Source organism: Myodes glareolus, chromosome 7 (genome assembly GCF_982192425.1).
Source record: "Myodes glareolus chromosome 7, mMyoGla1.1, whole genome shotgun sequence".
Taxonomy (NCBI): domain Eukaryota; kingdom Metazoa; phylum Chordata; class Mammalia; order Rodentia; family Cricetidae; genus Myodes; species Myodes glareolus.
In genome coordinates, this window is record NC_142032.1 from 57861811 (window position 1) to 57885603 (window position 23793).

The 23793-nt window shown below is 52.2% G+C and overlaps 3 protein-coding genes and 1 long non-coding RNA gene across 5 annotated transcripts; 2 read left to right on the forward strand and 2 right to left on the reverse strand.

Annotated features, from left to right (window-relative positions):
- The first annotated feature begins 4 nt into the window (after positions 1-4).
- On the forward strand, positions 5-4998 carry LOC148121428 (uncharacterized). The gene is made up of 2 exons (XR_015738394.1): positions 5-141; positions 4357-4998. It is a non-coding gene; the product is annotated as an uncharacterized LOC148121428 (long non-coding RNA).
- Coro1b (coronin 1B) lies at positions 537-6118 on the reverse strand. Of its 2 annotated transcripts, none has more exons than XM_085693484.1 (11): positions 5997-6118; positions 5136-5338; positions 4680-4802; positions 4447-4576; positions 4062-4243; positions 3858-3977; positions 3190-3294; positions 2962-3107; positions 2160-2217; positions 1067-1330; positions 537-964 (listed from the first exon to the last, which is right to left on the reverse strand). In XM_085693484.1, exons 2-11 carry the CDS (start codon positions 5334-5336, stop codon positions 839-841), a joined length of 1455 nt encoding a protein of 484 aa, XP_085549610.1. In that variant the 5' UTR covers positions 5337-5338; positions 5997-6118; the 3' UTR covers positions 537-838. The 2 variants fall into 2 exon arrangements, with proteins under 2 accessions (XP_085549610.1, XP_048313818.1); XM_048457861.2 differs by having other exon boundaries at positions 5990-6118.
- Positions 6119-7646: 1528 nt separating this feature from the next.
- Gpr152 (G protein-coupled receptor 152) lies at positions 7647-12966 on the reverse strand. The gene has a single exon (XM_087908230.1). The coding sequence runs from the start codon at positions 12949-12951 to the stop codon at positions 11248-11250; it is 1704 nt and encodes a 567-aa protein (XP_087764356.1). The 5' UTR covers positions 12952-12966; the 3' UTR covers positions 7647-11247.
- Cabp4 (calcium binding protein 4) lies at positions 12871-20393 on the forward strand. The gene is made up of 6 exons (XM_048458490.3): positions 12871-16334; positions 16669-16699; positions 16781-16924; positions 18776-18885; positions 19685-19832; positions 19931-20393. The coding sequence occupies exons 1-6, from the start codon at positions 15981-15983 to the stop codon at positions 19957-19959; spliced, it is 816 nt and encodes a 271-aa protein (XP_048314447.1). The 5' UTR covers positions 12871-15980; the 3' UTR covers positions 19960-20393.
- Positions 20394-23793: the final 3400 nt, after the last annotated feature.

The window sequence follows — 23793 nt, forward strand, 5'->3', positions numbered from 1 at the left end:
TGGCCACAGGATATAAGACCAGAACTCCAAAGGGAGGAAGTGTGCATCTAACTGAAACAGGACATCCACTGTGTGGCTTTGGCTGGCCAGGAACTCAAGGTGATCCTCCTCTTCTACCCCTGGAGTGCTCTGGGACTAAAGGTGTGTACCGTACTAGCCTTTAGAAATCAAAACAAGAGGCAAAGGCAGGCGGATCTCATGAGTTCCAGGCCACCTTGATCTACAGAGTTCCACGATGGCCAGGACACAGAGAAACCCTGTCTCAGGAAAACAAATCAACTCTGTACATGCCTACACATGTGGGTATATACGGAAGTTAGATCTCTCTATCGTGGGTTGCAGGGATCAAGTTCAGGTCATCAGGCTTGCTTAGCAAGTGATTTTATCCACTAACCCATCTCTCACACCCTTTTTGCCTCAGTTTCTCTGCATGGTGGAATTCAAGTACGCAGGAGCTACTTTCCACATAAAGTTTGCAGTTTCCGTTCCTAGTGCCCCCCACCCCCAACCCTCCACAGCAGCAGGTCAAACCTGGCTTTAGAAAGAGCATTTTATTTAAAATGAAAATATAGAACCATCTCTGCTGCTTTCTCTGGGGAGGGAGCAGTGGGCTGGGCAGGTCGAGAAGATGGTCCCTTGAAGTACTTGGGAATACAAAAATCTTCCAAAAGCCAAGTGGTGCTTCCAACCTGGGCCCCAGGCTGTGGAGAGGTGCAAACTGGTCATGACCTGCCCCAGAGGCGCTAAGCAGCAAACTGCCTGTGCGACCTGGCCACAGAAGCTAGGTGAGAGGGGGTGCGGAGAAGGAGGCAGTGTTGGGAGCACGTCCCTGGTGGTCCTATGTATCCCCATTCTCCATGCGGCCCAGCTGTTCCTCCAGGCGGCTGATGCGCTCCCCCTGTTCCTTGACCAGCACCCGAAGTGCCCGAAGCTCTTGCATCACCTCTTCTAGTTTCCCAGATTCCTGCAAAAACATGGAAGTCAGGGCACCAGCCATAACCTACCCCTACAGTAAAGGCCTGAGGTCCAGCCAATGGGAAAGCACCCCCAAATGTAGGACACATACACCAGCCCCAGCAAGGGCGCCAATGGGAACATCCGTAATTGTGGTAGCTGTGGCGGCTCCGGGACGGCTGGAACTGGCAGGCCGGCTGTCCAATAGTACATTTCGCCGGCTGACCTTCAGGTCCCGTTGTTTACTGGGCACATAGGCTTCCCGTAGTGAGATCAGGATCGGATCGGCATCCTGCCCGCTCACCCAATCCTCTGCCTCAAGAGCAGCCTCAGGTCCGGCTGTGTCAGGGTACAGATCATCCTGGAAGAGGTCAGACTGCGCACCAGGTAGGAGAGGTCAGAATCAGTTGGGGGCCCTACCAGGGGTCTCACATCTGGTCTCTGAGTGAGTAGCTGCATCCTCAACACCTTCCCGACTTTTTTTTTTCCCTTTCTTTTTCAAGACGGTTTCTGTGTAGCCCTGGCTGACCTGGAATTCACCAGGCTGGCCTCAAACTCAGAGATCCGCCTGCCTCTGCCACCCTGAGCGCTGGGATTAAAGGTGTGTACCACCACCGCCCAGTCTGACTTGTGGGACTCTTCCCAACCCATCCTCCAAAGGTCTGATCCCCAGAGACTTTGAGAGTGCCAATCTCTCCTTCCACTTTCTTTTCCAATGTTCCCTCTCAAGTCTTGTCGGATCCTCCTGGGCACAGCCCTTGCTGGCACCCTCTCCAGCAGACCACAAGGGCCAGCTGTATGGCTCTGTGAGTCCTGAGAGCCAGATCTGTACTCCATAGAAGGATTGTGGGCTCTGCTCCAGGACGTTCCTGGCACACTGAGCCTGTGAATACCAAATGGAGGACAGCGGGAATGTGTTCCAGGCTCCTGGCTCGGCATCCGAGGACAAGTCATATGTAGCCAGGCCCCTCCCCAAGGGATTCAGGGCCAGAGCCCCTGTCTTTCTAGCCCCCTCCCAACAGAGCACCACTCCAATCCTACTGTTGGACCTTTCTCCTATGAAGGCCCTCTATGCTTGGCCTCTGTCACTGCAGGGCCTCAGGGCACCCTGTGTCATCCCTCCAGCTATCTCCCAACCTCGCCCATTGCCCTGGAGTGGCCCCTCTGCTGGGAAGGGTGTGGGGGGCGGGGTCATGCAGCCTCACCTTTCTTGGCACAGTCATGACTATGGGCTCGCACTTGCGCTCATGCAGTTTGTAGAACCTGGAAAAGGGAGGGGAGCCACAGTGGAACCTGGACATTTCTACAGGCTGCCTGGTGACTTCTGCTTATGGCCTCCCTGTCTTAAGGGTCCCTCTAGAGTGATCCTAGGCAACTTTGTGATTTTTCTTTTCTTTCTTTTCTTGTCTCTTTTTTTAAAGGCAGGGTCTCATTGTATAGCCATGGAAGTCTGAAACTCACTATGTAGACCGTCCTTTCTTCAAACTCATGGAGATCAGCTTGCCTCTGCAGGGAGCTGAGATTAAAGACCCGTGCTATTTCTTTTTTTTGAAGCATGGTTTCCTATATCCCTGGCTGGCCTTGGATATCCTATAGAGCCAAGGATGACCTTCTTCAGCTCTGCCTCCTGAACTGCAGCTTTCACATTACAGTGCTGTGGCAGGACCCTGGGCTTTGTGCGAGGCAGGCACGCCACCAACTGAGCTACACTGCCAGTCCTTTCCTTTGCTTTTTGCTTGAGACAAGGTCTTGCTATACAGTTCAGACTGACCTTGAACTTACTATGTAGCCCAGGCTAGCCTCTGTACTTGCAGTCCTCTGAACTCCCAAATGATGGGATAACAGGTGTATGACACCATGCCTAACTTAGTCTCCATCATCTGAACTCTTACTGTGGATGCTGATGACCTGGCCTTGCTCAGTCTGAGCCACCCCGCCCCTCCCAATCCTGACTGGGTCCTCAAATAAACTCTGCCTATAGATAGCTGCCTCAGAGAACCTTCTTACCGGGCAATTTCACACTTGCTGACCTCCAAGCCCCTCTTAGGCATGCTACCCATACCCCTCTGGGGTTCTTTGCTCGTGAATGTGTTCAGGAAGTGGATATAGGGAGGCTCGTCTGTGATCTCAAAGTACCGGATGCTGGAGTCGCCCTGTGAGGGTAAAGAAGCTCAGCACTTGACCAGACCCTTTCCCGGCCTCTCAGCCCCAGTCTGTTGCCCCACCAAGCCTCACCTTGCCACAGACATAGACCACACTGGTATCTGGGTCATAGAAGGGCAGCAGGGCCCCATTGCTGGAATCCAACTCCTGCAGGGCCATAGGCTCCTCAAGGTTGTCCTAAGGACATGGGGGACAATGGGGCCAAGTCAGAAGCTTCTCATTCTGAATCCTCCAGGACTGGCCTCAGCCAGTCTCACACAACAGACAGCAACAATCCCCAACATGCTAATGGTTTTCTCCATTCCCAGGTCCTACTTTCCCAGCCTCCTCTGGGTTGTAAACCTATTCCCAAACTGACAGGCAAGGGCTAAGTAAGTCTGGTTACAGGAAGGCTGAAGGGCCAGATGGTACCAGCCCAGGCGTCAAAGGGGCCTTTGGGTTCACTTTGCTGAGAGACAGAGTGTAGCAAGGGCAGGGTCTGGGGGCTCCCAGGAGGAGGGTACCTTTATGGTTTGTGCAAGCAGAAAGAAGAGTGTAGGAGGCACTGGAGGAGAGCCAGAGAGAGCCAGAGAGCTGGAGTCAGGGAAGGGAGGGAAGTCTCAAGGGCCAAGCTGAGGATCTAAGCAGTGCAGGCTTCTCCTCCATGCTGATCTCTGTCTGCCTGGCCCAGGGAGGAGTATCCTAGGGTGAGGCCCAGGTCTCAAGCCTGCCCGCCTTAGGAGGCTGGCTACATCACTCACTGGGTCCCAGAGTGCCAGCTGACGTTCACTCATGCGGCTGAAACCGGTGGTGAACACCTTGCCATCGGCCAGAAAGATGGCCCGCATGGGCCGGGCCCCCTCGTGAGCCTTCTCCCGCTCCTGCAGGATGGACAGGTGGTCAGTGCAGTGCAGGTCAAGACCCTGAGTCTCTATGTTGTCATTCTTGCCCTCTGGGATACCTACTGCCACCAGGGTGCCCCGCCTTGGATCGATGATGCGGACACTCTTGTCCTTGCAAGCTGAGCAGAACAGGCTGCCATTGTGGTTCCAGCTCACATTGTAGATGAGGTCAGGGTGCAGGCTGTCGAGACGGTACAGCTCTTCTGCAGTGCCCACGTTCCAGATAAGCACCACATTGTCACAACCTGGTAGGCAAACGATCAGCAGCTCTGTCAGGCCCAGGCCTGCAGCTGTGGGGCCGTCAGCCCGCCAGACCCACTCTGCCCACCGGTACTAAACTAGGTTTCCCTCTCTGTAGGCATGAGTTTCCGGACTGGCCTGTGAGAGGCTGCTGAACATTCCACGGCCACCCTGGAGAAGGGTATGAAGGGGAAGGGAGTGTGCAGACCTGCACTGAGAAGCACATTCCGGGCTGTGGGGTGCCAGGTGATGATGCCCACACGCTTGGTGTGCCCCTCAAGCACTACTACTGGCTCAGTCAGAGGTGAGGTCAGCCCATTCTCTGGAATCTGCCATACCTGTGGTAGGGAGAGGGGGGATGGGCCCAGGCCTGTGTTGGCCCCACCGCCAGCAACCTTCGGCCATACCCCGAGACCCTCATTTGAACAGCCCTATGCTCACCATGACTGTGCAGTCCTCTGAGCCACTGGCAATGACTTCATCATTGTGGGGACACCAGTCAATGTCCAGAACAGGTCCCGTGTGCCCACACACTGTTGGGTAGGCCTTGTCAATGCGGCCTGTCTGTAGGCATTAAAGTGCAGTCAGAGGGGAACCAACAGCCCCAGTCCCCATTCCTCCCAGCATCTGTGGCCCCTTCATGATGAAAGAGTGAGGTGACTACCCTCGTTTCTGGTGGCCCAGATGTGACTCCGTGCAGGAAATGCCTGCAGCCTACTATCCAAACTTGGTGGCAATAAACACCTTTTATTTGCACCCACACCTCCTGGGCAATAAATCTGGACTATGACTTGTCCAGCAGTAGCAATGGGCCAAGAAATGGCACAAACTGCCCTGTCCACAGGTGTGGCCAGCATGTCCTCATTCCTCCTCTCCACCCTGACCCCTGGGGCCCACCTTGCTTAGAGGGAGCACCATAAAGGCTCCCCCGCCACTGGCTTCCACAATCACTGCCAGGAACTTGGGGTTGACGGCGCAGAAGGTACTGTCCCAGGTGACCCGGGACACTCGAATGTCCTCATAGCACTGGTCATTCTTGACCGGCTGTCCGAACACATGTCGGAATTTGCTCTGTCGCACCACTTTTCGGAAGGACATGTCTACAGGACAGAGACACCTGGATCAGCTCTGGCCTCCAAAGAGACACACAGAGCCGTGTCATCAGGGAATTGGTCATGATGACATTGGGAATTCCAGTTTCCCCACTTATAGAATGGGTTCATAGGTGAAGACCAACAGACTCTTCCCCGCAAGGCCTTCCGTGGCTCTGTTATCTGTGTGTGTGTGGTGTGTGTGCGCGCACGCATGTATGTGTGTACGGATGCTGCTGCAAGGAAGACAGAGCTTAGATCTATAGCTCCCAAATGATTCCAAGCAGCTTTACACGACCAGAGTTTGGAGGTTGGGTGATGGGGAGACGAGGCAGTAAAAGGGTTTGTTTGGTCTTCCAGCTAGGCCGCAGCTGAGTCCCAGGGAATGTGCAAAGAGGTGCAGGAAGTCCGGCATAGAGACCCTGGCAGAACAGGGGTCTCGAGGATGCTACCAGGTTCTCAAAGTGGCCTCAGAGAACCGTCCAAAGAACACCAGAGACCCAACTTCCAAAGATCCCTGCCCAGGAAAGGAAAGATGGGCCGCTGGGGGAGGGGGGTTAGGATTGAGGGTGGGGCGCCGCGGAGGGGATGCGCTCTTCTGACTCATGCCCCCTGCCCCAGCCCACGTCTGCGCCCCTACTCCAGCCCTGCCGCTCTCACCGCTCACCGCTCGCCAGGGGCGCCCGGGACTGAGGCAGCAACCTCGGGCGGCTCCGGATCCCGGCCTCTGGGAAGCAGGAAGCGGGAATCAGGAAGTGACAGAGAAGTGGAGCGGGGGCGGGGCAGGTCACGCGCAGAAGGCGGGGCTTTGTAATGACCCGCCCTCGGGGCGAGGCCTGGTCGCTAGGCCCTCACTCCAGCAGAGTTGCACCTGGCTGGGCCTGGTTGATAACCCTACAGGTACAACCAAAACTGTAGGAGTCTCCTGGAGAAGGGTGAAACTTGCCCTCCGACTTCCCCACGCGGTGCTACCGGCCAGGATCCTCTCGCTCCGCCTTCACCCTTTTCACGTGTTTTTTGTTTTGTGTTTGAGACAGGATCTTACCGTGCACACTTGGCTTGCTTGGAACTGGCACAGAACGCACAGAGATCTGCCTGCCTGCGTTTGCCTCCCAAGTGCTGCAAATAAAGGCATGTGCCACCACACCCAGCCATAGGTGCCAGTTTCAAGGTTGGGAGTGCATTATGTCAGTTTACTATGTAACCTGAAGAAGTGAAAGTCCATCATACGTCCTGGTGGACACTGTGGTTCCTGCTTGGGCTTAGTAAAATCGAAGTAGAAGATGACGTGCGGCTCCTGTACACCTTCCTTTCCTCCATTTCATAGGAGCCTAAATTTGCCTGTTGGCCTCTTCAGATTCGCCCTATCTTGTCTCATCCTGAAGAACTTAGGGGCCCTCTTAGGGCCCACAAGATAGCATTCCTTCCTCTGCGGCCACCTCCCGGGTTTCTTTCCCAGAAAGAGAACGGGTACATGGGAGGAAGCAAGAGCAGGGAGGTAAGAAGTGCTTTGTTTAGCCTGCACGAAGCCCCCCACCCCGCCCCTGTGTGTGAGAGGGAAGTGGACTTGTGACCCTTTTCAGTGGTCACCACACTCTGTGAAGAAACAGGCCGGGAGGAGACAGATGCTTGATTGAGGCCTCCCAGCTGGGATTCCGTCTTGTTCCGTTATTCCCAAAGACATTGGGTTTCTCACTGTTCACAAACCCTGGAGCCAGGCAGGCAGGATGTGGCATGACAGGCATTGAGAGGTTCTAGGGGAAGCCCACATCAGGTCAGGTGCGACAGTTCAAATATCTCCTTCCCCCCACATCACCCCACTGCAAATAGAATCCACAGTCCCCATGTTCCTCTCCCAGAATTCCTGCCTGCCTCCTGCCGACCGTCCCAGGACACCTACCATGGTCCTCTCTCAGCATACATCTAGTGATACAAACCCTCACTGCCTCCTCAGGCCCGCACATCCTGTTCCTTTCCTCCTTCTGGAAGCTCTTCCTGGTCTGGAGGAGGGCTCATTCTTCAATGACTCCAGGCCTCTGCTCAAGTGTTACCTTGGCTGAGGGCTCTTTTGGGCTCCCCTCTCACCCAGTCACTGCCTGGCTTTTCCTTCTCCCCATTTGCTGTTCTTAGTCCCAAATACCACACTGTGTAATTGTTTAGCACCCTGCTAAGATTCCTGCCAGCAAACAAAAGACAGGGACTTTGTCATGTGCCGCCCCCCCACCTCCGCCTTGTCCTTCTGGTACCCAGAAGAAGACCCCGCCCAGCACCCAGTGTCAAACCATTTCATACTGGGTGAATAAATGAGCAGCAGGCCTGAAGACAGAATTGCAAAATATTAATATTCACAGTCCTTGGAACCAACATCTGGTTCCTCTGGGGGGGACACAGGGATCTTACCTGGAGGAAGGAGTCCCCCAGAAGGCAACAAGTCCCCTGGGGTGTGTTCCCTGAGCTGGGACTGTGCTCTCCCTTTCTGGCTCCATCTTCTTCAACACAAACCTGTTCTGTGGACCACTTGGGAAACTCCTCTTTATCCTGTAAACTTCCCAGGGTGCAGCTCGTTCTTCTGGGTAGCAATTCTCCCATACCGGTGAGACTCCCCTTGGGGACCTTGGAGGTAGGGCTGGCTCACTCCTTAAGGGGTAGAACTTGTGGGGTGGGCCACAGTTGAAGGCAGGGAAGTTTTATTTTCTGATCTGATGTTGAGGAGGCTTTGGGACCCCTGTCAGGAGAAGGGATAGGATCCCTGAAGAGTGCCCCAAAGGAGACCAAAATTTAGGCTCTTCTCTCAGAGACTGTGAACTCCAACAAATGGGCAGGGACAGGGGTGAACCTTTCCTGAGGAGGAGGTACCATGGCAGTGTAAGGAGATGGGCAATTGGTGCCCAAGCTACCTTCCAGGAGGGCTCTGGTCTGGGCCTCATTTGGTTTCAGGGTGCCCATTAGCAAATCAAATTTAACGACTGGCCATGATTGAAGGCTTACTCTTTACCAAAGAGCCCAGTGTGACAGAGAGGCCAATCATTATAATACCCATTTTACAAATGGGCAAAGCAAATCCCAAAAAGTCAAAGAGCTTTGCTGAAGGCCACACAGTGAATGAATGGTGAAACCAGGGCCCAGCAACCTTTAGAGACACCCTGAACTGTAAACATGAATCTCTAAAATGCAAGGCTGGTCAGAAAGTTATCTGGTAGGTAAATGATCATTAAATATCTGTTAGAGTCAGGCAGTGGTAGCACATGCCTTTAATCCCAGCATTCAGGATTTTAGTTCAAGGCTAGCCTGGTCTACAAAGTGAGTTCCAAGACAGCCAGGACTACACACAGAGAAACCCTGTCTTAAAAAACCAAATATATATATTCGTTAGAGGAGTTAATTCAACAAATACTTCAGAAATCTCTCTCTCCCACTGACTTTGTTGCCTGTGGTGGTTTGAATAAGAATGACCCCTATAGGCTCATATATTTGAATACTTAGTCACCAAGGAGTAGGATTCATTGATAGAAGGATTCTGTGGTGTGGCCTTGTTTGAGAAAGTGTGTCACTGAGGTGGACTTTGAAGTTTAAAAAGCCCATGGGGCTGGAGAGACGGCTCAGAGGGTAAGAGAACTGACTGCTGTTCCAGAGGTCCTGAGTTCAATTCCCAGCAACCACATGGTGACTCACACCCACCTATAATGAGATCTGGTGCTCACAACATTATATACATAATAAATAATTTTAAAAAAAAGCCCATGCTAGGCCCATTTCATTCTTTCTGCCTGAAGACCAGGATGTAGCTCTTGACTACTTCTCCAGCACCATGCCTGCCACAATACTTCCTGCCATGATGCCTCTGAAACTGCAAGCAAGCCCCCCAATTACTTTCTTTTAATGAGAGTTACCTTGGTCATGGTGTCTCTTTGCAGCAACAGAACAGTGACTAAGACAGTGTCTGTCATCCCATCAGGCTACCATTACGCTTTTTAAAAAAAAAAAAAAAACTGCCACGGCCACTCTGTGCCTTCTTTTGCATGCACCCCATACTTGTGATCACCAGCAAGAGAACATACCATCATTTTGCAGTGCTGCTGACTGAGCCCAGGCCTTGAATGTTTTAGGCAAGCCTCCTTGTATCCCTAGTCCCTCCTTTTTTTCTTTTCTTTAGATTTATTTAATCCAATTTATATGTGTATCTGTCTGCATGTGTATATGTACACACATGTGTGCAGGTGCCCATGGAGATCAGAAGGGGGCACTGGGGTCCCTGGAGCTGGAGTTTCATGTGTGTAAATTGCCACATGTAGAGGTTGAGAACCAACTTTGGTCCTTTACAAGAATATTATATGCTCTTAGCTGCTGAGCCATCTCTCCAGTACCACAACCCTTGTTTTTTTTTTTTTTTGTTTTTTTTTTTTGACCCAGAATCTCACTACGTAGCCCAGGCTGACCTTAAACTTATGAGACTCCTGCTTTGGCACCTGAGCGCTAGGATTACAGGAGTGAGCCATGCCCGGCACATTATCCCCATCTTACAAATCAGAAAATTGACAGACATGCAGATCTGACTGCACTCCTCCCCGCTGGCTGCACAGCCTACCACCTTGCCTTTTTAAGATACAAGTTTCTCAGGAAAAATTCCCCATAAACTTCCACCATCAGGGACACCTGCTGCTGAGGTCATTCATTCCTTCAGCCACTCACAAATGGGAAGGGGAGTGGGGGGTGGGGAGGGAGACCTGGTCTGGGAGAGGCTGGGAGGAGAACACTCATCTGGGTGAAGAGGGGCTGATGGGAGGGCAATGGGTGGCAAACAATTCGCAGCACTTCCTGTTTCTCTTTTCGCTTGCAGCATCTGCAACTGGAGAGGAAGAACTGGCTCAACCTTATGACTCTGGGAGCTTTTGCCCTTCCTGGGACTATGGTGCCCAGGGCTCTCTGCCTGTGCGTGTCCTGGGGTTTGAATTCCAGCACACTGTGCATCCTGCAGCTCCTGTCCGACCATCAGGGAGGCAGGTGACATTAGTTAGGCTCTTGGATGGAGTCTTTGAAGATTTGTGAGTCTCCCACTAACTTTGTCAACCTAAGCAATCAGAGGATCTTGGGTGCTCCGGGCAGATGGTGGCATTGTCCTTCTGCTATGCAGTCCCAGCCCCTGAAGAGCCATTTTTGTATGTCAGTGAAGGAAAAGATCATCTGACCCAGAGCTTCACTCTGTGCCAGACTCCTGTAGGCGCCTCATTCACTCTCTTAGTTAACCCTCAAACAGCCCCAAAGCTTGCCCAGTTACCAGGCCAGGGTGTGGCAGAGCTGGGTTTGAATCCAGGCTTGGCCGCTCCTCACTTTTGTCTGGTTGCTCCCCACTCTTGGCTGCACCTTGCTAGGGAAATCGTGTCCCAGGCTCTGTGTGTTAGGGGCAGGAGAATGTCTCAGCCAGCTTGGCTGGGTTCTGCCAACTGGTTCCTGCTTTAGGCTGTGGCCTCCTAGAAGCCTCCCCTCTCTACAGGGACTTTTTTGTTTGATGCCCAAGCTAGAGAACCGGACAGGGATGAGGAAAGTGAGGGGAAGGTTAGAGGGCCATCAGAGGAAGTGCCCCCTGATGTCTTCCTCCACCAGGATGGAGGCAAGAAGGGGAAGCATGGATCTGGGGACATTGGAACCCAGCAGGACCATCCTCAGCAGCACAAGGATGTGGGGTGACTGTGAGTGTGTGGGGTAGTAATGGGAAAGCCTGGTGTGACCAGGGTGGAGATACAACACCCTAGTTGGGACCTTTGGCTAACCAGTTTCACTTCTCCTCAGCCCTCCCGGCAGGCTCAAGGGAATCAATGAGGTTTTTCACTGTTTCTTCATGCTCCCACCTCTCGCCTAGCTGCTTCATTGGCTCTCTCTGACTCTTCCTCCGCCCTGGCAAGCCTGGACTTCCAGGTCACTCAAGTAGGACTGGCACTGGGGGCCTCTTGTGGTGGGACACTGCTCGGGCCTTCTCCCTCAAGAACAGCTGGCTCATCTAGGTTCTCAGGGACCCCAAGCTTGGGATCTGGGGATGGACTCGGGGAGCTTTCCTCACCAGGGTTAGAGACTGACTCAGCCCCATAGGCAGGGGTCTGGGCCTCTGTGTTTGTTTGTGGCTGGGCCACAGGATCCAACTGTGGCTGGGTCAGAGAGTCCACTTGAGTCTGGACCACAGAATTTGACTGTGGTTGGGCTGAAGGATTCACTTGAGGTTGATCCATGGGTTCCAACTGTGACTGGGTAAAAGGGTTCACCTCAGGTTGAACTACAGGATCCAATGGTGACTGGATTAGGGAGTCCACCTCAGGCTGGACCACAGAGTCTGACTGTTGCTGTACTGAGGGGCTCACCTCAGGCTGGACCACAGAGTCGGACTGTGCCTGTACTGAGGGGCTCACCTCAGGCTGGACCACAGAGTCTGACTGTGGCTGTACTGAGGGGCTCACCTCAGGCTGGACCACAGAATTGGACTGTGGTTGTACTGAGGGGCTCACCTCAGGCTGGACCACAGAATCAGACTGTAGCTGGACAGAGGGAGTCACCTGAGGCTGGCCCACAGGATCCAACCGTGGCTGGCCTTCAGCTGTCGGTCCTGGCGGAGTCAGGCTCACAGAGGCCACCTGGGTCTGTGGCTCAGTTGGTGTGAAGCTGCCAGGCTGTTCCTCACAGGCAGCAGCTGCGAAGGAGGAAAGCACAGCGCGCAGCAGGGCGCGGAGATCCGCACTGGCTGCCAGGCACAGGAAGGGACTCAGGCAGCTGTTGAGCAGGATCAGGTAGTCGGAATAGACCAGGGCTTCCCAGAGCAGGTATCCAGGGTAGACGTCCCATAAGAAAGCCAGATAGAGCAGCTGCGCCAGCTGGTAGGGCAGCCTCAGAATCACATAGGCGGACAGAATGGTCTTGGCTACACGGGCAAAGCCATGGCAGGCCATAGGCCTAGGCTGGTGCCCACAACAGGTCCTGCAAGCGGTGGCTTGGGTAAGCACGTGGCAGACCAGCAGCAAGAGGAAGGGCAGGAAGCCCCCCAAGATCTCAAGCATCCGCAGAGGCAGCTCCTCGCTGTCCCAGAAGTCCAGACAGATGACCAAGTCATACCACCAGACAGCAGCCTCCGGGAAGACCAACCAGGGCACACTGAAGAGTGTGGCCAGCACCCAGACCCCAGCGCACACCCAGAGGGGTAGGCGGGCTGGGCGGTGCCCTGGGTACCAGCGTGGGCATAGCGCCAGCAAGCAGCGGTCCAGGCTGAGGGCTGTCAATAGGAAGAGGCCGGAGGAGTAGGACACACCCCATAGGAAGTAGTAGAAACGGCAGGCAGCAGTGCCCAGTGGCCAGTGCCCTCCATGCTGGATCTCTAGGATTTGGAAAGTCGCTGCTGCCAGGAATAAGAAGTCAGAGAGGGCCAGACTGAGCAGGAGCAGGGCTAGTCTTGTGCCAGCCCCATGTCGGGCCTGCGAGCCAGACAGCCATGCCATCAGCCCATTGGCTGGTAGTCCCAGGAGCAGTAAGGCTATCAGAAAGACAGTGTCCCAGCTGCCCTGAGGGTAGTAGTCCTCGTCACTGAGCTCTGTGCGGGGACCGTGGCCAGCAGCGCCCAGGTTGGCTTCCATAGCGGTGTCCATTCCGGGTTCTCAGGGTAGCGCTGGACATGGACTGCCAGTCTGCTGAATCAACAAATGTGTGATGGCTTGGTGTGAGAGAGATGGTGCTGGCCACCCCGGACCAGGCACTACTCCTCTCTGGGCCAGCATTAGCCCGTGCCTGGCACTCACATAGATAATCTCATGTGGTCCCCTTATAATCAATGTTACCAGTGAGGAGAGGATTGTCCACTAACTCTGTGACTTGGTGAAGGTTCCAGATATGATCAGCAACTCAGACTAGACTTAACCACCTTGCCACATAGAATCCACATGCCGAAGTGGACTAAACCAGAGGTTTTCAAGTTTATTGAGGAGGCTGTTAAATATTGTCTTGAAATAAGGTCTTGCTGTGGAACCCTGGTTGGCCTGGCAGTTGCTGTGAGACCATCCTTGTCTTAGCTTTTTAAATGCTGGGATTACCAACATGTACTACCATGCCAGCTTTGACTTTTTTAAATTTATTTTTTGGAGCCAGGCATGGTGACAAATGCCTTTAATTCCGGCACTTAGGAAGCACAGACACAGGGGACTGAGTTCAAAGCTAGCCTGGTCCACATAGCAAGTTCCAGGCCAGCTACAGGCTACATAGTGAGACTCTGTCTCCAAAAAGAAAAAAAATATTTATTATTTTATGGGTATGAGTGTTTACCTGAATGTATATATATGCACTTTGTGTGTGATGGCACCTGTGGAGCCCCAAAAGGGGCATCGGGTCCCCTAGAACTGGAGTTACACGGCAGTCGGGAGCTACCATGTAAATGCTGGGAACTGAACCTGGTTCCACTGCAAGAGCAACAAATTCTTAACAGCTGAGACATCTCATCTCTCCAGCCCAGTTTTTCAATTTTTGAGACAGGCCAGGGGGTGAGGGGGGGTGGGCAGTAGCGTGAGACAAGATCCCACGTAGCCCAAACTGGCCTCAGATTCATTATAAAGCTGAGGGTAGCCTTGAACTCCTGGTCCTCCTGTATTCACTACCCGGCGCTTGGATTACAGCCATGCACCACTGTGTTCCCCTTATGCAGGCCTGAGAGGATGGGACCAAAGGCCACACGTCTGCCTGGTGTGCCTTTCACCGGCTGACTCACAGCCCCTGGCCCTGCTCCTTGCTTCTTTGAGACAAGTCGTCACTATGTAGCACAGTCCTGTCTCAAAGTTCAAACGATCCCTCTGCCTTCGCTTGCTGGGTGTTGGGATTCTAAGGAATGCATCATCGTGCTCAACCTAACTCTTTTCCCTGCCGCTCCAAGTCTTGTTCTAAGGTAAAGGGCTGGAGTGGACCATCTCCATGGATGGAGAAGGGGTGCTCCAAATTAAAGGTGCAGGCGCTACCCCCTAGTGTGCCAGAAGACAGGGTTTGAAAACCGTTTAAAGGTAGCAATGCTGGTAATCTCAGTACATGGGAGGCGGAGGCAGGGGAATTGCCATGAGTTCAAGGTCAGCCTAGACAACAGGGTTTTAAAACCTTCTCTCAAACAAAAGCAGCAACTGGTGCACATCCAAAGCTTCAGCATTGGAGAGTGGAGCAAGAGGATCAGGAGTTCAAGACTAGCCTTTTTGACAGTTGGGGTTTTGAAGGCAGCCTGGGATACATGAGACATCATCTCAAAACAGGAAGAAAGAAAAAGAAAGAAAACTATTGGATTATCCCTTCACATGATCCTGATATGGGGTTTCAAATGCTTAGAATTCCTGGAGGGACAGTGCCGTTAGTGCCCTCAGGACGCCAGGAGAGGTCTGTGCCTCCAGACCCTGGCAGGCTGACCCGGAGTGCCTGAGAGCAGCTTAGGATTCTTCAGTGTCTTGTACTGCCACCTGTGCTCTTCCTGTGTTTGTCCCTGGAGCTACTACAGTGAGGAGGTAGTGGGCTCAGCGGGATGATGACAATGAAGTGGGGGAGGGGCGCCCAGGCATGAGTCCCAAGTGCCTTCTGCTGTCCTTACTCTGTCCCCCCAACTGGTGGAGGGAAGAAAGCATCCCTTTGAGGGTTGAGAGGGACTAGCTACCTGCTACATACCGAACACGCCTGGATCATGCCTGGAACCCATGGGTGCAGCTACTATCCATCCCCACAGCTTCCCACCGCCGCCTCTTTCTTGGCAGAGTCTCCCGTATGAGTTCTAACCCTGATGGCTTCAGAGCCTGGATGCCCCTCCCTCAGGGCCTGTAGCATTTCCTGGCTTACCTGGGAGATGCAGGCCAGGTAGAAGGAGCAGGGTGCTGCCTGATTGCCCAAGGTCTGCCACCAACCAGCCCCACGATGGGGCCTGCCGCATGGCGCCCAGTGGAGATATGAAGGCAGACAGGCAGGAAACCCAAGCTGAGGGAGCATCAATCATTCATGGGTCTGCTCTCTGGGAAACCCTAACCGTGGCCCCATAGGGCTAAGTCACCATCCCAACAAGGTTAAGTAAGAGACCCTTTGCTTGGGGCTCCTCTAGTCCAGGGCACACTATGTCAATCCCACCCCTCTGTCAGCATCCAAGGCCTCTTTTCTAAAGTTCCATATGCCCTCTGCTCCATTGGATGCCACTCCATTGGACACCCAAAGTGACAACTCTCAGTCTTTTCCAATAGTCCTCGTCCTGCCTCAGGAGCCTTCACTGGTCTTTGCTACACTAATTCAGCCACGTCACACTCTGGGATGAGCACTTAACTCTGCAATAGTGTGCTCCCATTTCATAGATGGATAAACTGAGACTTGGAAGGATGAATTAGCTGCTTCTACTAGGTGAGAAGTGGTTGAGTTTAAGTATGAGCTCACTGCAGCTGCTGTGTCCTGGCACCCTCACTGCCAAGAACAGTTTTTAAGACCCATCTGGTGCTGCCAGGACACCCTAGGGCAGAGGGCACAGATTAGGCCTGCTGCCTGGTTCATTTACCCTAATCCCCCTCACTGTGGATCCCAGGTGATCATCTCAAGCCTGCGGGCCCCTAAGCAGTTCTCTGGGCCCTGAGAACCAAGGGCACTTCAGGGAGCTGCATCGCTGAGTCCCGTTCTTCACTGCATGGCAACAGAGCATGGCTCTCAGCAGGTTCCTGGCCTCCAGAAGACCCATGAAGGAGCTGTATCTCCTGGGAGTGCTGTTGAGGGCCCCACTTTGACCAGAAGAAGGAGCAAGAAGGAGAGGAGACTGCCAGGGTCCCAGAAGGCTAGTTCTGGGAAGCAGTCCTCTGGCCAAGGCTCCGAGGCCTCAGGAAGCAGCAGGAATGCCCCAAAGACCAAAGCAGGGCAGGGCGAGCCACCTTCAGCACTGCCCAGGCAAGCCTCTCACCGACAGTCCCACCGACATCGTTCTGACCCCCAGCAGGACGCTGCCCAAAGGACTTATGGGCCCCTGCTCAACCGCATCTTCGGAAAGGTCAGGTGTATGGGGTGGGGGGTTGAGGCTAACTCTCCTTATCTTTATTCCTTCCTGACCTTACCTGTCCAGTCCTCCTGTCCCAGATTGGGAAAGACAGGAGAGGGCAGAGTTGTGGCTTCTTGTACCCAGACTGGGGGAATGAATGCGGGACAAGGTTGGCTTCTATTTGGAGCTCCAAGAGCATGGGAGAAGGTGGCTGTCTACTCATGGGGTCTGTAGGATTTCAGCCGTCTTCAGCTGCTTTGGTGGGGCCAGCCCTGCACAGTGCACTTGGGGTGGGGGGTTGGAGAAGCTGTGGCAAGTGGGGACATGTTGCCTTATTCCTATACAGGATCGGGAACTGGGTCCTGAGGAGCTGGAGGGTGAGTGTCTCTCACTGTTGCTGGGAGGTAGAAGGTGACCCTAGGTAGGACTTCCCGGTCTGACTTCGCTAACCCCTACAGAGCTGCAGGCTGCCTTTGAGGAGTTTGACACTGACCAGGATGGCTGCATCGGCTACCGGGAGCTGGGTGACTGCATGCGGACGCTGGGCTACATGCCCACGGAGATGGAGCTCCTGGAAGTGTCGCAGCACGTGAAGATGCGCAGTCAGTGGCAGAGCCCTGCTGGGTGACTGGGTTGGGAGCCAGACTGGTTACCTAGAGGGTGGGTGGGCCACAGTCATGTTATTGTTTAGTTATTAGTGTGTGGGGTGTGCGTGCCATAGTGTGCATCTGGAGGTCAGAATACAACTGTCAGGAGTGAGTTCTTCTATAGTGTGGGTCCCAGGGATCTACTCAAACTCAGTTCATCCGGTTTGGTGACAGGCATCTTTGTCCATGGAGCCATCTGCTGGCTTTGTTTCACAACAATTTCAAAACGAGCACGGGATTTGCCATTGATGTACGCATCCTGGCTTGCTTTCTATTGCTGTGATAAATACCATGGCCAAAAGCAACATGGAGAGAAAAGGGGGTTATTTCGTATTACAGTTTATAATCTATCATTGAGGGAAGTCAGAGCAGGAACTCAAGTCAGGAACCGGGAGGCAGGAAATGAAACAGAAACTATGGAGTCCTGCTGCTCCCTGGCTTATCTCCAGGTTCCTGGCCAGCTACCTTCCTTATTTTTTTTTTTAGATTTATTTATTTATTTGTTATGTACACAGTGTTCTGTCTGCACATATGCCTGCAGGCCAGAAGAGGGTGCCAGAACTCATTACAAAAGGCTGTGAGCTAACACGTGGTTGCTGGGAATTGAACTCAGGACCCCTGGAAGAAAAGCCAGTGCTCTCAACCACTGAGCCATCTCTCCAGCCCCTCAGTTCCCAGGACCACCTTTCCAGGAGTGGGCCCTCTCACATCAATCATTGTGTCCCACGGACTTGCTTTGCCTACGGGTCACTCTAATGGAGGCGTTTCCTCAACTGAAGTTCCCTCTTCCTAAATGACCTTATGTCAAGTTGACACACAAAAAATTAACCAGAGCCAGGCGTGGTGGCACATGCTTATAATCTCAAACTGGGGAGGCAGAGGCAGAGGATCTCTGTGAGTTCAAGGCCAGCCTGGTCGGCAGAGTGAGCTCCAGGTCAAAGAAGACTTAACATAGTCCATGACTCAAACACAAACAAGAAGCACAATGCACATTCTAGGACCATGCGTCTCTTTCCCCCAAAGTTGTTGCCTGATCCTTGGAGTCTTAGGGGACTAATGATGTCTTAGAACTGAGGGATGACACCGACATGGCTGTGCTTTTTAAAGGTATTTAGTGTAGATGGACTTTTTTCCCCACTGCCAGCCCCAAATAATGACACAGAGACTTATTATTAATTATGAAAGTTCAGTCTTAGCTTAGGCTTACCCCAATAGCTCTTATAACTTAAATTAACTCATCTACTTTAATCTATGTTCTGTCTCATGGCTCATTACCTCATCTATCCATACTGCTCATAATGCTTCCTCTGCGCCTGGCTGGCGACTCCACCTTTCTTTCCCCCAGAGTCCTCTCTATCCCTGGAAGTCCCAACTAACCTCTTCCTGCCTAGCTATTAGCCATTGAGCTATTTATTAAACCAATCACAATGATACATCTTCACACAGTGTAAAATATCCCACAACAACTTAGTGCTTCCTGCTCAGCTCTACCCAGCTGAGCCCTGATTTCCAGCAGCTGTAGCACTGCTCCGTAAAGCACCTTCTTCCAGGCCCATCCTAGAGAGCAAGAGGATTGGTAAAACCACCCAAGACCTCGTACAGCAGGATTTGAACCTGGGCTGCCTTCTCTTTCTGGCCCACTGAGGCTTCATGGAGAAGGGGAGCATCCCTGACCCCCAGTAGCCAAGAAACCCCTCTTTGAGCAAGGAACTAGATGTGCCTTCTTGGGCTCAGAGCCCTGGAAGGAGGGCAGAATAATGTAGCATCCTCACTGAACAGATTCTGACACTCTGCCTGGGTCCACAGTGGGCGGTTTTGTGGATTTTGAAGAGTTTGTGGAGCTGATCAGCCCAAAGCTGAGGGAGGAGACAGCTCACATGCTGGGTGTACGAGAGCTGCGCATCGCCTTCCGAGAGGTAAGGGGTACAAGCGGTGGCAAGCATGGACTACATTTACTGGGAAATCCCTGCCTTCAGGGGGTCCAGAGAGGCAAGACTAGGGTGTAGGGACAGGAAGAGAAGGCGTGGCTCATTCACTGTGGAGTTTTCAGTCAGGGAAACTGATCTTTGAGGATGGGGAGGTTTAAATACCTGGCAGGGAACATCATGGCCCTGGGTCAGGCAGTGGCAAGAGCAGAACCGAGAATAGGATGTAGTTCAGTTGGCAAAGTGCATATCTAGTATGCACAAAGCCCTGGGCTTAATCCTTAGCACCAAACAAAGCCAGGGCATGGTGGTGCACACATATAATCCAAGGATTTGGGAGACGGCGAAGGCAGGAGGATAAGGAGTTCAAGGCTATAGTCACAAGGCATAGTGAGTTTGAGGCCAGCCTCAAACTGGCTGAGTTGAGACACTCAACTAAACAACCAACCAACTAAACAAACCCAAGAAGGTCAAGCATGTTATGGCTGTACTGGAACTCACTTTGTAGACCAGGCTGGTCTCAAACCCACAGAGATCTGCCTGCCTCTGCTTCCCAAGTACTGGGGTTAAAGGCGTGTACCACCACAGCCCGGCCTGGCCCACACTTTTAATTTCAGTATTTGGGAGGCAGAGGCAAGAGAAACTCTGTGAGTTTGAGACCAGCTTGGGCAGGATGTCATAGTGAGACACTATCTCAAATTAAAAAAAAAGAAAGAAAGAAACTAAGCCAGAATGGAGCCACATACAAAGACAGCAGGGTAGTAGCCCTGCTTGAACTCTCTCTCGGCAGTTTGACAAGGACAGGGATGGACTGATCACAGTGGCGGAGCTGCGACAGGCAGCGCCAGCTCTGCTGGGGGAACCACTAGAGGGCACTGAGCTGGATGAGATGTTGCGAGACATGGACCTCAATGGGGATGGCACCATAGACTTTGACGGTGAGTCATCCTCACAGACACCCCTCCCATGCCTCCCGCACTTTGGATCTCCTTCAATCCCTGACCTGGCTTGGCCTTTCCCTACCTCTCTCCTGCAGAATTTGTAATGATGCTATCTACTGGCTGAGGCACCTGCAGGGGCGACCTACTGCCCCTGAGGCCCACATACCTGCGCGAACCAGACAACCACGCCCTTCCCGAGGCTAGGAGATCCTCTCCAACTGTAGGCTGCGGCTACCCCTGAGCGCGCCTGCCTCCCGGTCTGCCGCGCTGTCTTCTCCTCCCACTCCCACACTGTGGAGGGGAAAATCCCAGCTGGGTGCAGTTCTCAGTAGAGAACAAGATTTGAAATCTCTCCAGGCCCTGGAGAGGTAGGGAGTTCCCCAGCGTTGGCTGCATTCGAATAAACCAGGCAGAGTGTGTTGTGGGAAATTCTTAGGACCTGGTGGATTGAGAGGGCGGCCAAACCACTTCCCACTACTTATATGCAGAAAGTGTTGTTTAAAAAAATGAACTTGGGCCTGGTAAAATGGCTCAGCAGGTAAAAGCTCTTGTCATCAAGTCTGTTTTGGATCCTTGATATTCACATGGTGGGGGCCGGGCAGTGGTGGCACCCTTCTTTAATTCTAGCATTTGGGAGGCAGAGGCAGGGAACTCTATGAGTTCCAGGCCAGCCCGGTCTACAGAGTGAGTTCCAGAAAAGCCAGGGAGACATAAAGAAAACCTCTTTTAAAAAAACAAACCCAAACCAAACCAAATGAAAACAAACAAATAAAAAATTCACATGATGGAAGGAGAGAACCAACTTCACAAAGTTGTTCTTTGGCATGCGTATGCTCTGTCCACCCCACCCCCTACCGCCCACCACACACCCCTTGCTGTAAATGAAAAGTGAACTGGAATCTGGGTGTGGCAGTACCTGCTGGTAATCTCAGTACAGGAGGCCAAGGCAAGAGCCTTAGAAGTTCCAACAGTGAAAGAACGGGAAGGAGGGGCTGCTCTTAGATCCTCAAAGGTTGGAGACCTCAGTGTGGGATCTTGGAGGAACTGACACTGGGGAAATCAGTCCTGGATTGAGGGTTGGGGGCCTGGGCTCTAACACTCACGAGTAATAGACCCCTGTTTGAGTCTGAGTGGGAGGGTACGAACCACCTGCTTACATTCCAGAGTCTGAAAAGGCAACCCAGTAAAGAGGCCTCAAGGATGAGAGGTGGCATGTTGAGGGTGGTCAGGGCCTTGAGTGGAAAAAAGTTTCTGCAGAGGCAAAAGTAACACAAAGGAAGCTATGACCTGGGCCTTTTCTACAGGTGTCGGAGAGAAGGATAGAGCGAGTGACTGATAGTGGCCCGAAGGAGAAGGGACACAGAATATACCACTCAATCATCCAACAGAGGAGGCAAGGAGGAAAGTGAAGCATTTTGATTTAAACTAGGAGAAGGCTGGGGAAGAGATAAGCTTTTTTTTTTTTTTCTCTCTCCTTTGAAACTGGGTAGCCTGGCTGGCCTGAAACTCACAGAGACCCTCTTGCCTCTGTCCTACCCCCAAATGCTGGGATTAAAAACACGTGCCACCCACCCACAGCCACTAAGGAAATACTTGTTTCTCTTATGAGTGTGCCTCGAGATAATGAGATACTGTTTATTGTGTCTGCGTGTCTGTTCAGATCTTAGAGAAGTGTCGTGGTCAGTCATCTGGGTGAGATGGGTTAATCAGCAAGAGGCTGGCTCTGGGCTCCGGGCTGGAGCGTGACTTAGTGGCAGAGTGCCTGCATAACACTGGCAAGGTTCTGGGCTTGAGAGCCTCACTGAAAAAGGAAAGAGAGAGAGAGAGAGAAGGGCCAGCGAGATCCGTGAGATGGCTCAGCGGGTAAAGGTGTCACGTCTGAAGACTGAGTTCAGTCCCTGGGCTCCACATGCCACAGGAGAATGACCCCACAGTTGTCCTCTGACACACACACACACATGGGATGCTGCATGTGTGAATCTCTCCTAAATAAATGATGTAACTTTAACACAAGAAAGCTCATTGGTTACATTTCAGCTTTAAGTGATATATACTGGGTCAAAGAATGGAATTGGAATTGAATCTATTCACTTAATTTTTTTAAGCCATGGTGACGCATACCTTTAATCCCAGCTCTAGGGAGACAGAGGCAGGTAGATCTCTGTGAAGGCGAGGCTAATATGGTCTACAGAGTGAGTTCCAGGCCAACCAGAGTACACTGTGCAACTGTCTTTTAAAAAACATTATCATAGCTGGGCCGTGGTGGTACACACCTTTAATCTCAGCACTTGAGAGGCAGAGACAGGCGGAACTCTGAGTTTGAGGCCAGCCTGGTCTATGGAGTGAGTCCTAGGACAGGCTTGCATTGTTTGTGAGTGCAGACAAGTGCCTTCCATGGTGCACATGTGGAGGACAGAGGGCAGTTTTGAGGAGTCAGTTCTCTTTCCACAGTAGATCTGGGGATCAGATTCAAACTGTCAGAGATGTGCAATAGCAATAGCGCTTTGACCCAATGAGCCATCTTGCCAGTTCTCTTTTCAGTTTTGAAATTTCCTTTTTTTTCTATGTTCTCATTATGTTTGTTGGACGATAACTGTGTGAATGTGCTGATAATACAAACTGTGGGCTTGGATTTTGTCTTTTTCACTTTTCTAAAAAAAAAATCAGGTTGGAGAGTTGGCTCGGTGGTTCTTGTAAATGAACCCTTGTTTAATTCCCAGTATCTACATGGAGCCTCACTACCTCTTTGCACACCAGGCACACATGTGGTCCACAGACATAGATGCAGGGAAAACACTCATTCATACAAAATAATAAATCTAAATTTAAAAAAATCTATGTGGTGGGGCAGGAGGATGCCATAACACAGATGTAGAGACCATTAGAAAACCTCAGTGGGAGACAGGCGGTGGTGACACACATCTTCAATCCCAGCACTTGGGAGGCAGAAGCAGGCAGATCTCAGTGAGTTTGAGGCCAGCCTGGTCTACAAAGTGAGTTCCAGGACAGCCAGAGCTGTTACACAGAGAAACCCTATCTTGAAAAACAAAAACAAAAAGAAAGAATGAAGGAAAGGAAGAAAAACCTCAGCTGGTGTTCACCTTCCACTCTGAGATGGCAGGGCTCTTGCTGTTTTGGAACGTCAGATACCAGGCCTGCAAGCTTCCAGGGACTTTTCTGCCTCCACCTCCCATCTCTGTAGGAGCTGGGATGACAGACATCCACTGTGTCTGGCTTTGTGTGTTCTGGAGATTCGAACTCAGATCCTCACGATTGCATAGCAGATGCTTTATCCACTGCTCCATCTCCCAGCTCCTTCAGTTTTTTTTTAAGATTTACTTATTTTCAAAATTTTTGCCAAGTTAAAAAAAAGGATTTACTTATTTATTTATTATATATAATATGTTTTGCCTGCATGTATGCCTGTATGACAGAAGAGGGCAGTAGATCTCATTACAAATGGTTGTGAGCCACCATGTGGTCTCTAGGAATTGAACTCAGAACCTCTGGAAGGGCAGCCTGTGCTCGTAACCCCTGAGCCATCTCTCCATCACATCCCTCGGTTTTCTCTTTATGGTGTGTGCATGCTTGCGTGCTCAAGCATCCCATGGGGCATATGTGGAGCTCAGTAAAGAGCTTGTGGGAGTCTGCTCTCTTTCCATCATGTGGGTCCCAGGGATTGAACTCGGGCTGTCAGGCTTGGCAGCCAGTGCCTTCACCTGTGGTGCCATCTCAGCAGACCTCTACGGTCTTTGCCTTGGCTGGTTGCAGAACGACAAGTTACTTAAGGTGTTCTGACTGGAGGTCTGGGGGTGGAAGGTCTAGGTGGTTCAGGAGAGGAGCAGGTGAGAAGACTAGATGTCCACTCATTCAGCAAAGGCAGAGGAATCAGGTGCCCAGCCACCTGATCTCTGTGGACATTCATGCTTTCGTCTGGAAGAGGGAACACCACTCAGCT